The 16108-nt window shown below is 31.9% G+C and overlaps 1 protein-coding gene across 1 annotated transcript in view; it reads left to right on the plus strand.

Moving 5' to 3' along the window:
* The window catches only part of dysf (neuronal PAS domain protein dysfusion), a 118841-nt gene that overhangs the window by 26951 nt on the left and 75782 nt on the right, over nt 1-16108 (plus strand). Inside the window, exon 3 of the mRNA XM_085189882.1 lies at nt 14157-14338. Coding sequence (XP_085046008.1) covers nt 14157-14338 — 182 coding nt within the window. The remainder of the gene's footprint in view (nt 1-14156; nt 14339-16108) is intronic.

A 16108-nucleotide genomic window follows, 5' to 3' on the forward strand; every position in this document is an offset into this window, starting at 1 on the left:
AAACGACAGACAGACAGACAGAGTTACTTTCGAATTTATAATATAGGTATGGATAGAAAAGATATATATATAGATATAGAAATACCACAAAAGACCGAGCAAAGTGGAATAGGTTGAGTAGGCAGACCCTGGCAATAGCCGGGAGTAAGCCCAGGAGGAAGAAGATAGAAATATTTCACACGTGTTCAGGGTCGTGGAACAGGGGTATATGTATGTGACTAAATGCGACAGGTTAATTCGTTAAGTTAATTCAGAAAATGGGGAGCGGAATGTCTTAGAGATTTAAGCCTTAAAAAAATCTCAATATGGCTCCCTCTACCTTAAAAAATCACAATAGGTTTTAAGTGATCTCTATAAGCATTTTGTTATAAAAGAGTTCTTAATATATTTTAGATTGTAACTGCATTATTTTATAATGCTGAACCTACATTGAGCTGTTAAATGTATAATAACATATAAAAAAACCTCATATTTGGTAAATCTCCAAAATATTGGTTGAAATATTTTAGCTTTTTACTCTCTTTGCAAGAGCGGGTAAATGTTAAGTTACGAAAATAGTTGCTTCTCCTGACGACGTAAGTTTTTTTATAAATGAAGTAATTTCACTTGTACAAATAACGTATTTTCTGGAAACTGCAAAAAACTGGAAACTCTTCAGATCTTTACACGTCAATTCAATGACAGATTATGAAAGCTAGCTTTAGCAATACAAAAAACCTATATCATTAAAATATTTCTCAAGTAAAATTCAATAAGAAAATAATAAAAAGATTTTGAAAAGAACAACAGAAACTGTGCTAATTCAACACAAACCACCAAAACACTATTTACGTAATACATTTTATTACACACGTACAGACAGACGGACAGGCGCAGAAATTCATAATTAACAGAGTATTATCTTAATGGACCCCACATCTTATTGATGGATCAATCAATGCCCATAGTCCATGGCCCATGTCTTAATTGATAGATCCATTTCTAGTTTTAGTTGGCTTCGATCAAAGCTTTTTGTTCGACTTAGTTTTAATTGTATTGATGTTTTGATCCGGGTCTACCTTTTATTACGGTGTATATATTTTTTTAAACTTAGATTGGGTATCTGTAATTACGTAATATAGGTATATACCATTACAGCAATACCTACATTTTATTTAATTTTAAAAGAGAAAAAAATTCTGTTAAAAAATTTGGAGCCAGTCGTGGTGCAGGGGCACAAGATCTTCAGTCTTGTCAGTCAGCAGGTACGACTGTAAAAGTGACAGGTTTTTGGTTCGATTCCCTCTTCAGGAAATGAAATATATAATATTTTGATTTTCTCGCTCTGGTTACGAGGCAAAGCGCAGTGTTGAGTTCCGTCATTCAACAAGTATGGTCTCCAGAATTCGGAGGAAAGTGGGGAACGAAACATTCTTAATGGGAACGAAGTGGCTTAATAGTAGGTTAATATGTTCCCTCTGCCTACCCTGCTATGTGAGGGATAAAGCATGAATCTTAAAACAAAAAAAACTACATTTTACCAATTAATTTAAAATATAAAAATTGCATATAAGTTTCACATTTAAATGCCAATTAAATTCACACAACATATTAGCTATAAATTAAATTTTGTATATGATGATACAATTTTCTCCAACTCCTCACCACCCAGCTTCTACCGTACAACTTTAGCCCCTACCCCAATAGACTTACGGTCTCTTACCAATACTTCCTTTAGCTTCCCACGAGTTGATAGTAATAAATAATCAGGATCCAATAACATTGACTACATTAAATCAGGTTCCGGTACGATCAGTACTTTAATATCGTACGTGGTGATATATCGACGATATCGCGATAGTGGTGTAGTGATATAAATTATATTTAATTCCATATGTCGGTTGTATATCTAGCAAAGCTGTGAAATTGTTAATAAATATTTAACTGAACTGCCGTTCTCTTTAGTGTTGCTTAAAAATAACAAATTTATTTTTTGAAAACATATTTCATTCATTTATGATGTGTGTTTTTAAGTAAAAAACTACAAACTTATAATAAATTAAAAGAAAATTTCATCTATTATAAAGTTCTCCTTGAAAAATATTTTATTTAACACTAAATAATGTTGGGTGTGTTCAACTTCGAATTAGAGAAATCAAGAAAAAACAATTACTTCTATAATGAATATTTTCAACTTCACATTGCATTCCGCATATAGCAGGGCAGACAGGATACTAGTGTTAAGTCACTCCGTTCCCCACTTTCCACTGAGTTTTTAAAGCATTGCATGCTGAGTGGCGGAATTTAACGCCGATCTTTCGCCATACTATAAAAAAATAAATACTGGTTCGTTTCCTGTCCCTGTACGACCGCCTCTATGTAATGAAGATTCACATTACATAAATATATATTTATTTCATATTTAGTGTGACTGTAACGCACCGGTAGTGGGTTCGATCCCCACTCGAGGAAGAGAAATATTTATTTACGTTTATATTTCCATTTCTTCGCTCTGGTGTCGAGGCAAAGTGCGGCGTTGAGGACTCCGTTCCCCATTTTCTGCCTTAACACTAGGTTCCCACTGCCTACCCTGCTGTATGCGGGATACAGCGTGAAGCTGATATAATTGAAAAAAAGATTTATTATCCATTGAATAACAAGCGAAAGTATATAATTAATGAGTTTCAACACATTAGGTACTTTGAACAGTGAAAATCGTGATTGAGCATATTATAACACCTGTTGAAAAAAACCTTTTTATTTTTACTAATCTACTTAATTGTAAGCACGATTTATATATTCACCTTCAAATCCATGTCTATCAAAATAGAGCTCTCGACTAGTTATAGCCCACAGTTTTGTTTGCGTGGACTTTAATAAGTAAAAAATGTATTAATAAAAATATATCAGTTCGATGCCCATTCGAGGAAATTAAATATTATTTTTTAGTATTTTTATTTCTTCGCTTTTTAATATAACATGAAAAATTGTATGTTACATCCTTTTTTTTTGTTTCAAGCTAATTCTGCACACTATAGGCTGAGAAAACGTTGTGTTAAAACACTGCGTTTCCCTTTTTTCTATCGAATTCTGAAGATATTGCGTACTGAGCGGCGGTTTCATTGCCTCAAGTGAAAATTGAATCTACAGCCATTACGTTTACAGTTGCATACTTGCACCCCTGCACCAGGACAGCCTCAGTAGATACCTTCGCGAAAATATTAAAATAAACTAACAATTTATATCTAAACATTTAATATTGGCAGAACTGTATATTGCGTAAATTTTAAATATAATATTTGAATACACTAATTCGTTATTATAGCACAAAAGGAGTTTAAAAAAATTACATTATAAAGTCTTTTCACACTAATGGCATAGGACAAATCATGTCAATTACCCAACAATGGTTGTCTGATGCGCCACAACCTTGAGTTTGGATGACTAATATATAAATTAACCTTTGGAAATAGTGTCAGTACGGGAGGCATACTGTACGTACAGAACAGGCAGAGTTAAAATCCGTTTAGACTTTAGAAGAGCCTTTTGTCTCTTTTAATGAGATATTATATATCTAAATATTGAAAAGTAGACACCCAAAAGCGGCTTCGCCCGCTTAATCTATTAGTTATATTATACGGATTAAAAGTATTTACATAAACTATAGCCTGTGTGTTATTCTGATGTATAAGCTATGTTACTGTAAATCCGTTTTATAGTTTTTGCGTAAAAATGGAACAAACATCCATATCCACAAACAAACATTCACATATATAATAATAAAAAAAATGATATTTTATTCACTCTTTAATTTTCTATATTTACTAAGCAGGATATATTTATTTACATAAAAATGGGTTCTCTAATTTGAGTTAAAAGTGTAGAAAGGAGCGTATTACTACTAGATTTCTTTACCTACATAGAAGATAAAACCTAACAAAAAGTGAACCTGGACAAAAAAATCGCATTTTTTTCGCATTTTATATATAATACTAAATTCCTTTTATACTTAACTATAAAGTTATACTTTCTTTAGTTTAAAGTTGATAGTATTTTAAAAGGCAACCTCTTCGCTTCCTGGTCGTCTTTACATAAATCAAGGTCAACTGTGAGTAAGCATTATAGTAACCCTGCCATACAAACGTTACGACAATAGTAGAGTCTAATGTCGTTACATTTTTTAATAATAGCATCATTTTATATGCAATAATAATTTTATGTGTAAACCATAAAAATCAGAATTTCTATTTTTTTTATTTATAAAACAAATAAATGTATTTTTTATATAGGTATTTGAAATATTTTTTTATTTTTATTTTCTTATCTATTACTTACATGTAAATACCTTGTTGGGTTCGAATCCATGAAATAAAAACTAAAAAATATAATAACGTAATAATGTGCTTCTTATTTTAAGGCATAATAATATTTATATGTATTTTTAATTACTTGAAGTGAATAATTATTAACAGTTGATAAATTAAAATTATATTATTATTTTTAATTATATACATATTTTATTAATTTCAGTAATAAGATATTCAAGAGTTGCCATATCTCTTATAAATTTTGTTAAATTTCTATAATTATTTTATAATCTGTTAAAAATAAGAGCAAATTAAAAAAAAATCATTCCCTGGGTGGTCCACCGTACATTGTACAAGTGTACGCAATAATTCGTAGCTGTGCATAAAAATAAATATCAAACAAAAGATTTATTTCAATTACAAATAATGAGCGTGAAAAACAATTATAACGCGACGGCGCGAAGCGGTGTTAAACAATCCCGCGGACGGCGATAGGCACCTTACACATTGAAGGGACTAGAATAAAAATATTTTTTTTAGGAAAAACTTACTAAATATAAAATGCTAGAGATAAAAACCTACTAATATTATAATTGTGAAAGATTCTGAGAATGGATGAATGTTTGTTTCCGTTTCACGTAAACTATTAAACGGATTTTTTAACTTTTAAACAGTAATTTTGCTTATTAAGTATTTAGATTAATTTTTATTATATTTCACAGAGTTTTTTATAATCATGCAAAACGTAAAAGACACGTAAGAGAAAAGAATATTTAGAGTAAAATTATTTATAATAAATGGAAATCCAATAAATTTTCCATTCAAAAAGTATCTATGCAGTGATACTTAAGCATGTAAGATACATTTTCTCACTAAAGCGCATTTTCATTACACGTGAGTAGTAAGCTAATACATTTTATACAACTAAAAATATAATTGAATATTTAGATAAAACAATCTTCTTCTTCCTCCTGGCATTAATTCCGGATATTGCCAGGGTTTGCCTTCCTACTCAACCTACTCCACTTTGCACGGTCTTTTGCGTCCTCGGTGGTCAGAACATGGTCACCAAAAAAAAATTAATTTATAAGAAATATCAAAAAAATAATATAATATTTTCATATTATTATTTCTTTATCCAACGCTTATATAATATACTGTGTAGAGATCCTTATCTGACAGCTAATTATAATCTTCGATTAAGGACTAGATTCCTGTCAGGGTTCGAGTAATGAGAGGCAGATTGTTTATGGCTGACATTGAGGATTCATGCGATTGTATGAATTGTACGACTGTACGTGTGTACGTGTGTACTTATCTATATATAATTAAAGTTTTCATAATATTATATGCAATTGGAGATTTAAATAACATGGAAACTTAAGGAAAGTTGTATTTTTTTATTTATTTAAATAAGCTTATAATAAAAAAAGAAATGACAAGTTAATACTTGTATACCGTACCCCTAGCTGGGTAGCCAGAGATGTGACAAGGTTTTTTTTCTGCTTTTTCTTAATAAGGTATTCCTCTTACTATTTATACTATTATTATAATGAAATCTAAGTAATTATTAATTGCCGAATTTCATTTAAAATAAAAACAATAAGAAGATTAATCATTTTCATATTATTATTTCTTCAAAATTAAATATTTTCCAAGCAATTTAACATAAAAAATAATAAAATATATATATAAAAAAAGGCAAAACACTGAAAAGTAAACACCGAAGCTACAAGTTTGACGCGGCTGCCGTGTCCCCATAATTAGTGCATGCAAATAGCGTACTAATGAGTGCACCATTGAACGGCGAGCACTGACCCTGGACACTCTTCGAATAGCCCAAGAGTTTCAAAGTCAACTTGATATAGTAGCTAAATTATATATATATTTAAACATATATTAAGTAAAATGTTTAAAAAATTGAGGCCAGTCGTGGCGCAACGTGCTACAGTAAATAACGGAGGATGTGGATTTGATTCCCACTCGAGGCAATAGAATATTTAATATTTTCATTTGTTTTGCTCTGGTGTAGAAGCAAAGCCCCGAAAATTTGGTGTGGAGGAACAGAATTTCTTAACACCAGGGTCTCCTCTGCCTACCCTGCTACATGCTTACTTTTCCTGTAATTTACAGTATTAAGGTATTTTTTTGTTTGGTTGCATTAACTAAAACTAGAATAGAACTTCCTACCACAAGGATAGAAGTAACTACTAAAAACCTGGGACTACTAAGCCAATACCTATATTCATATGATAAATTAAAACGAATAATAAAAAGAAAAAAATAAAAAAACGTTAAACAAACTGTTAACTAACAAGTGAAGGTTAATTGAGTGCTAATAACTGCATCGCAGGCGGTGTCACTAGCGGTCGTTACTCATATAATGTGAAAATAAATGTTATTTATTTTGTTTTATTTAATAACTTATTCAAATACTTTTTAGAAACGTATTAAAATTAACGTAGCCGGATTTGAACCCGTGCCTCTTGGAAAACTTCAAAGCGCTATGACCACTAAGCCATACGTTCTTATACACTAAAAAAATAGCTTTGCCTTCATTACTTAAGCACTACAATGCTAACACAGTCAAATCTATAGGTACAGTGTTCCCATAACAAAATTAATATCAGCTTCAAGTTTTACCCATATGTAGCAGGATAATCAGAGGGATCTTAGTGTTAAGACACTACGCTTCTCACTTTCCACCTAATTCTGGAGGAATTGCGTATTATGTGGCGGAACTCAACGCCGCACGTTGCCTCGACACCAGAGTGAAAAAATGAAAATATTTAATTTCCTCGAATGGGAATCGAAGCTACAATTTGTCGCGTCAAGTCTCATGCCCTATGATCTATGGCCTATTATATTGTTGTCGGTAAATATAAAAAAGTCCAAAATATATAACATTAACACAAAAGGTCCCGTAAAATTACAATAAGAAACGTCATTGCCATAATATTTAAATAATAAAATATTGTATTCGAAGGAGTTTAGATCTCACTTATTACAAGTAAAATTCCTACGGTGCAAGATGTGAGGAAATTGCCCGCTCGGGGCCCCGTTTAGCGCACTTTCCAGACGATTGTTAGCTAGTGCTATCATAATCAACTGTTTATAAAGGAATATGTTGAGATAGTAACATATCATCTTTTTAGAATCACGCGGTATCCCGCATATAGCGGGATAGACAGAAGGAGAATAGTGTTCAAGCACTTCGCTCTCAACTTTCCGCCGAATTCTGGAGATTTATCTCTACACCGGAACGAACAAATGAAAATATTAATTATTTAATTTCATTGAGTGGGAATCGAACCCACAACCTGTCGGTCTTATACACCTAATGCCCAGAGCCACGACTGGCCTTAATGACCACGTTTGTAATGGTATTTGCATTACAAACATTAATAAAATGCTTAAGTTATTTATTTGAAGAATTTTCTAAATTATATTCGATTATGAATCATTATTTTTAGCACAAATCGTGTGAATCAGTCGAAATAAATTAATATTATTGAAATTATTATTATTGTTTATTCGAATACTCATATTTAAAGCTTACTTTCTGGAAAATTATATTTTTCTATATACATATATTTTAGCTTCCCGTATATAGCAGGGTAGAGACTGAAGGAACCTAGTGCAAGCACTTTATTTCCTGCGGACCGATAAATTACGTGTTGAGTGGCGGAACTCAACGCTGGAATTCATCTTGATACCAAGAAAATAATTCCTTGCGTAAATTGCAAAAGCTTACAAAAAATATTCTAATAGAAAAGTTGAAAGATAAAGGAATGCGGCATAATAATGCGAGAGCCGTGTACTGATATGCTGTTTCAGTTAATGTACATGTTCGCTTATGTGTGGTACAAGTGATAAGATATCAGATTAAAATCTATATTTATATGAAATTATTGTGAATTAGACTAGATTTGAACCTAAGCATAAAAACCAATCTAGAATAAGACTTTTACCTTTCGTTTAGTGCATTTAGGTATTAGAAAAAGAAAAAATAATTGTAATATGTTTAATGAAAAAAATATTATCATTTATCTATATATATAAAAGGACTTGTCCTCACTGACTGAGGTAAGACGCACGCACAGCCGTAACCGCTGATGATAGAAACGTTAAATTTGGACAAAAGTTGACTTTCGTAATCTGGACATCCACTAAGAAGGGATTTTGAAAAATTTTAACCCTAAAGGGGTGAAATAGGGGTTCTAAGTTTGTATGGAAAAAAATTTAAATCGGCACCGATTTTTATAAAATTTGAAATTTAGATTTTTAAAAGTATTTAATTGAACACGTGTTTCATCGTTTTCTAGAATTCTCCCCCTAAGGGTGCAAATAAGGGGTTGAAAGTTTGTATAGGTTTTTTTTTAAATCGTCACCAATTTGTATAAATTTGAAATTCATACTCTTAAACAAGTATAATTAAACACATATTTCATGGTCTTCTAGAATTCACCCCCAAAGGGTGCAAATAAGGGGTTGAAAGTTTGTATAGGTTTTTTTTTAAATCGTCACCAATTTGTATAAAATTTGAAATTCATACTCTTAAACATGTATAATTAAACACATATTTCATGGTCTTCTAGAATTCACCCCCAAAGGGTGCAAATAAGGGGTTGAAAGTTTGAATGGGAAAATTCTTAAATCGCCACCGATTTTTATAAGATTTGATATTTAGAATCTTAAAAATATTTCATTGAACATATATTTCATGGTTTTCTAGAATTTACCCCCAAAGGGTGCAAATAAGGGGTTGAAAGTTTGTATGGAAAAATCTTTAAATCGCCACCGATTTTTATAAAATTTGAAATTTAGACTCTTAAAAATATTTCATTGAACACATGTTTCATGGGTTATTAGAATTCACCCTTAAATACGCAAGCGAAGCTGCGCCCGTCCGCTAGTTAGATATAAAATTATTTTCAACGTACTTTAGAGAATGAATTTAGAATAGAATAGAATAAAATATACTTTATTGGACACATAAAAGAAATATATAGAAAGAACAACATAAATAAAAATAAAAGAAAAACACGTATGCAAAGGCGGTTTTATTGCTTTAAGCAATCTGAGTTTATTGTTATAATTTTGACATATGTGTATGTATGTGATATTGTTGAAATTCTCTCTAAGCACGCGTGAAAACTTATATTATATAAGCGTATATATATTTATCTAAAAATTTATCGAAAAGTAAAAATTGTACTGAGTTGATTTTTGGGTTAAATGACATATATACCAACAAAAGGAACAGTCGAATTTGCTATTATCAGCAAACATATTATTATATTTTTAATTTTGATTATCAAAATAGGCTTTACCCTATCCTTAGCCTTAGATTTTAGTATATAAACTAATATTAAATTCTACACCCTAAAATATAAAACAAAATTACTTAGCAACTTAAACAAGAAACTTATACCACAATCGATCCAATATTGGAAAATTGCCTAAATTATTGAATGCCTTTGCGCTACAGTTACATGCGTGGGAAAACAGAGTTTCCACGTGAAACACACCTTGTCTAAACAAGTCTTGCCTTTGTAAATTGAATATAGACACGTAATTTACTTTATTTTCGCGCTTTCCTGAATTGTACTTGGTAATAGCAGTCATTACTATATAGGTATATATAATTTAATCTAAATGCCAATATAATATAATTTCTGTTTGAGGAGAATTGAGGCCGTCTTGGCGCAGCGGTAGAAGGGTGTGACTAACACGACGGTTGTGGGTTCGATCCCCACTCGAGGAAGTGAAATATTTATTTACGTTTACATTTCCATTTCTTCGCTCTGGTGTCGAGGCAAAGCGCGGCGTTGAGTTCTGCCACTCAACACGCAGAGCCTCCAGAATTTGGCAGAAAGTGGGGAATGGAGTGACTTAACACGAGGTTCCCTCTGTCTATCCTGCTGTGTGCGGGATACACCGTGAATCTGATTTTTTTGCGACTGAAACGCAACAGGTTTTGGGTTCGAATCCCATTCGAAAAGAAGACATATTTAATATTTTCATTTCCTCGCTCTGGTAACGAGGCAAACGGAAGTGCTTCAAATAAGAAGGGGGTGTCTTAACTAGGTTCCCAGGTTCCCTATACCTAGCCTTGTATGTGTGGAATACAGCGTGAACTTAAAAAAATATATTATACTGTTTTCACAATACAAAATATACAATTTAAAACATCGTAAGCATCGCGTGCGCATTTTTATTAGGTAATAAGCGCAAACCCACTCATTGATTTTGCCGTTTTGTGCCACTTTACTGAACCCTTGTAATACCTTGTATTATTACTTTTTTTTTCACAATTTTAACGTGGGAATTTTAATTTAAACCGAAACTATTTGTATGGAATTTATAAAGATATCTTGTAACTTGCTTATGTATACGAATAATACCTATTTGAAAGTTTTCATATATTTTCACAATTCGTGGATTCGATTTTCTCTTTGTATTTTACTTAGAATTATAGATATTATATATAAATAATTGATTTGAAACCGTCGTGGTATAGGGGTACAAGCGTACGATTATAAACATTCATTGCTTCGGGAAACTGGAGAACGACAGTGTCCTAATGGAAACGGATTGTCTTAGCACTAGGTTCCTAGATTCCTCTGTCTGTCCTGCTAGGGCGGGAGACTATATTCGGGGTTTAGTTTTGCTTTTTAGCATAAGATGTTCTTTTCAGAGCAGTGAAGAAGAATGTGAAGAATATGGTGATATTCTCATTGTCTGCAGCATAATTAGACAAAAAAAATACTTCTTATGTAAGCAAATAAAATATTAAAAACAACTTAAGTATAAATAACAAATCAATCAAAACATATTAATATATGTAACAGACGGAAGTGCCGCATTCATATGAGAATTTAACAGTTAAGGTCGGGTCAATTTTTTTTAACGTTTTGAAGTGGTGTCAAGGCTCTACGCACTTTTAATTGATCAATAGTTTTAGACGTTCACTTGTTAGATTACACCATATAGTCGATTAATAATTTTTTTATGCTATATAAAAAACGCTGTATCAGAGGGTAGACAGAGGGAACCTGAGAACCTAGTGTTGAAAACTACGTTCACATTAGGACACTTCCGTTCTCCACTTACCACTGACGACGGATATCGACGTCGCGTTTCCACGAGCGAGAATCGAACCCACAATCGAGACCACTCTTGTGCCCCTGTGCTACGATGGGCCTTACTAAGTTATACGTTTTTTTTTTTATTTATAGAAACAATATATTTAAACGAATCAAACACAAACAAAAAACGATGTGTGTACTATGATGTAAAATAACTATTATATTTACATTTATGAAAAATATTTCTTACTTGTCAAATATTTAAAAAAAAACTATTAAAGAAATATTAGAAATTATATAATATATAATCTTAGTAAACACATGAACTCCTTGTGCTTTTGGCTATGGATAAAAGTTAATATAGGCGATTCATCATCAACAGCCATCTTTTGTCCACTGCTGGACATAGGCCTTCCCCAATTCTCGCCATGACACTCGTTCCTCAGCTTTTCGGACCCATCCGCTTCCCGCCAACCTCTTTACGTCTTTATATAGGCGATTATTACCTTATAATAAACCAGTAAAATTAATATATTTAAAGCTAAAAATATATAACTTTCAAATATATCTATTATTCCAATAACTGAATAAAGATGATTGTAGTATTTGACCTTTATTAAAATTGCCATATTGAACGATTTGGTCTTATTTCAATTATCTTTTAAGGTCGTATATATATAAAAAATTTCAAAATATTAAAATTGAATAAAGAAAATTAAAATACTCACCGATCAATTTGAACCATTTGTTATAATCTAATTGTGCGGATATGAAGCCATGGCCAATTTTAAATGTTGTTAAATACGTAGATTATAATTTTTTTCTATGATTGAGTCATGTAAACTACACATTCTTTCTAGCTTAAACAAAACTGCTTCACTCTGTATTCCACACACAGCAGGGTAGAGAAAACCTTGTGTTCTCTACCCTGCTGTGTGTGGAATAAAAACTCCGTTCCCCATTTTCCGCCAAATTTTTCGAGGCATTGTGTGTTGAGTGAACTCAACGCTGGGCGTTTACTATTTTATCTATTTTCCCCAAGTGGGAATCGAATCCACAACCATCGCGTTACAGTTACGCTCTTGTCCCTCTGTGTGACGACTTCTTCCAGCTAGATTAAATGCTAGAAAGAAAATTGAAATTACATACTATGTTTTCTTGCTTTTCTCGCTCCAATCGCAGTTTTATCTAAAGGTAGGTTAACTTACTTAACAGTACAGAACATTATGAAAAATTTGCAATAAATCTATTATTCTGCAAAAAAAATAAAAAAATAATACAGTATAAAAATAACAATTATATTCAAATATCAATAAAATATATATGCTAATTAAATAACTGGTGTCGAAAATATTTAATATGCAACAATTTGTCAATTGCCGAAGAACATCGAGACGTTATCGGTATATCGATTATCGTTACATCGATTATAGACATATCGATTATAGATATATCGATTCGTTACGGTTAGAATAATAATTTCGACAGGTTTACCATTTATAAGGAGATTTATTAACGACTATATTGATTTTAATGGCCTCCATTATATTTATCTGGACGTTTTAATGTTATTTTTATGTTTTATCTAAATATTAAGCTTATAATTTTATTTTGTGTATTGTGTTAACTTTGTTCATTTGTATTTGTAGCTGTTATAACTAGGGAACGAAATTGTATTCTCTTGAAAAAAACCTTGCTATTCCGGATGGAAGTAAGATTTGTGCCAGTATATCTTCCAAAATAAAAAATAATAATTTGCTAATATTTTGGTTATTTATACAGGTTTACCATGAGCCATAATTGACATTACTATAAAATTATGGCAAATTATTCTTTAAGAATATTATGGCAGCGTTTTTTCTATTTTTAGAAGACATATTTTCTTCTATTTCATAAAATCTTATTATACAGTTCTATTAAAATACGCTTATTACCAAATTTACTTGCATAGAATAATAAAAAAAGGCCAATGCTGGCGCAGGAGCGTGTGACTGTAATTCCGACAGGTTGTGGTTTCGATTCCCACTCGAGGAAATTAAATATTGTTAATTTTCTTTTCTTTGTTTTATTAACGTTCCTTAATGGGGACGAAGTATCTTAACACTAGTTTCCCAGGTTCCATCTGTCTACCTAAAATAAAACATCAAACATTTCCAGACCTAGTTCCTAGATACAGATAAATCTGATAGCATCAATTTGCAAGACTAATTAACCGCATTCCAATTGGTTGAAGCGAGACTATTTTAGTCGCCATACGTCATGGGATCGAAGCTTTTACAACTTTAACCGGTTTTTTTTATCGTAATCGGTAATATTAGACACTCAGCAGTCAAGTGGTGGATTTAACCACGTGTCAAGGAATGGTGATAATGACTTAATCATTTGATGACAGAAAAAATATGTTTATGAAATAGATATTTGTCAGTTTTACTCTTTGATATTGATATTGTATTCATTTTAGTCCTTTTATTTTTCTTGGAAATTTGTAGTGAAGCTTATTAAGAAGTTATAATACTGTTTTTGTTATATTTTATTAAGTTATTTTTAGTATAATTAATTATTTATTCTATACATAAATTTGGTAATTAAGAAATATGAATATATTACTAATTTGGCTTTTAAACTAAATAAGGCCATCGTGGTACAGAGGAGATGGTAGGGAGTGACATTTCCAATTAAATTTATTTCCTCTCTCCACCTTCAATAAATAAAACAAAATAAACTAAATAATAGACATAAGTATACTTATTCTATAACTAAAACATGAATAAATTACCAGGTTCGACCAAGGCAAATCAACGAAAGGCGCGAGCAAACTCCGGCGCGACCTGATCAACGCGGAGATCGCCAACCTGCGGGACCTGCTGCCGCTGCCGCCGTCGACCAGACAGCGGCTGTCCCAGCTGCAGCTGATGGCGCTGGTCTGTGTTTATGTGCGGAAGTCGAATTATTTTCAGCAAGGTTTGGCTCTACTATTTTTATATAAAAATTATAATATAAAATTGGGCCTATGTTAGCGCAAAAGCAGATGCCTCTACTCTTTATATCTATAATAGAGGCATATCGTAGTACAGGGGCATAAATTGTGATTGTAAATGCGGCAGGTAATTGGTTTGATTCTCACTCAAGGGATTTAATTATTATTTATTACTTTTAATATTTTGATTTCTTCTCCGTTGATCTCCGCCATTTAATACGCAATACCTCGGAAAATTCAGTGCCAGGTAGGGAACAGAGTGACTTAACTCTCGGTTCCCTTGCCGCGGAGGCACAAATGTGCGACCGTAAACACAACGGTTATGAGACAAAGCGGATCGTTGAGTTTCTCCAGTCATCGCACGATGCCTCAAGAATTCGGCAGAAAGTGGAGACTGGAGTGAAAATAACTAAATTTAAATAACAAATAAATTTAAACATATGATTTATGCATATATCTACATTTATAACCGATTATACAAAAGAGTATAATTGCATTGCTTCTATTATGCCTATAACGATACTCGATGGTTCACCACGCTGCATTAAAAGTCCATAGGTTATGCCAGCATTAGGGCTTATCTGTGAGGAACATCAGCACTTAAACGGTTCTTGAGAAATAATGTTGTATTACCCACTCGTAAATAATTCTGTAGACCCCAACAATGTAGGTAATAGGTAAGTATCGATTTGGTATATTTCAATCTTCTTAGTTCTTACTATTATCGCTATAATAGTAAGAACTAAGAAGATTGAACGGCATTTGGTATTTCTTTTTTGTTATTATTAACTAACTAGAGGGCCCGTGCGCGGCTACGCCCGCTTGTAATAGAAATATTAATAACGAAATTGAAAACTAAACATTCACTCAATTCAGTAAAACAGTTGAATAAAATAACTGTTACGGCAACTAGCTAATTTGTCGAACTAAATACTTTAAATTGACATAACTTTTTTAATTATGAACCGATTGTAATAAAATAAACCCTATATGTTTTCGGAAGCTTGCCAGAATCTAATAGTGAAAATCGCAAAATTTTAAAAATCATTTTTTGGGTTCTATTAGGTTAATAAAGGTTCCCAATTACATTTTTTTAAAATATCTTCCAAGTACAGACACCGACCCTCTTACGATTTTATTATAAGTATAGATGAAATTATTTTATTAAATAAATATCATTAAATAATTAATATGTAATTAAAATTGAAACGTCTGTATATCACAAAAAAAAGATATTTCAAATGAAACGTATCTATATATATATATATATATAAATATAAGCAACAAATATAAGTTACGCATCACAGCACAAACAGACAGCGACAGCCCTCCACGCGTGTTAGATATTAATTTATACACGGTTTGTTAGGGTAAGTAGCTGCCAGCGAGGCCTGATGCCGACCCAACTCCTAAAGGTCATAGGAATGTTGAATTATAATATTTAAAATGATTAAAGTAAATCAAAATCAGCTTCTTTGTATTACACACAGCAGGGTAGGTATAGGGAACATAGTGTTAAGACACTCTTCCTTCTTCTTTCGTTCCCCATTTTACCCTGAATTCTGGAGGTATTGCTCGTTGAGTACCTCAACACCAGAGCGAAAAAATTGAAATATAAACGTAAATAAATATTTCACTTCTACGAGTGGAATCGAATCCACAACCGTCGCGTTACAGTTACACTCTTGGGCCGCTACGCCGCGACATTTTATACCTAATCGTTAAGTAATATTTTTAACTATACCTATAAAAAA

Source organism: Heliconius melpomene, chromosome 9, assembly GCF_056956725.1.
Source record: "Heliconius melpomene rosina isolate 202511_hmr_F chromosome 9, ASM5695672v1, whole genome shotgun sequence".
Lineage (NCBI taxonomy): Eukaryota > Metazoa > Arthropoda > Insecta > Lepidoptera > Nymphalidae > Heliconius > Heliconius melpomene.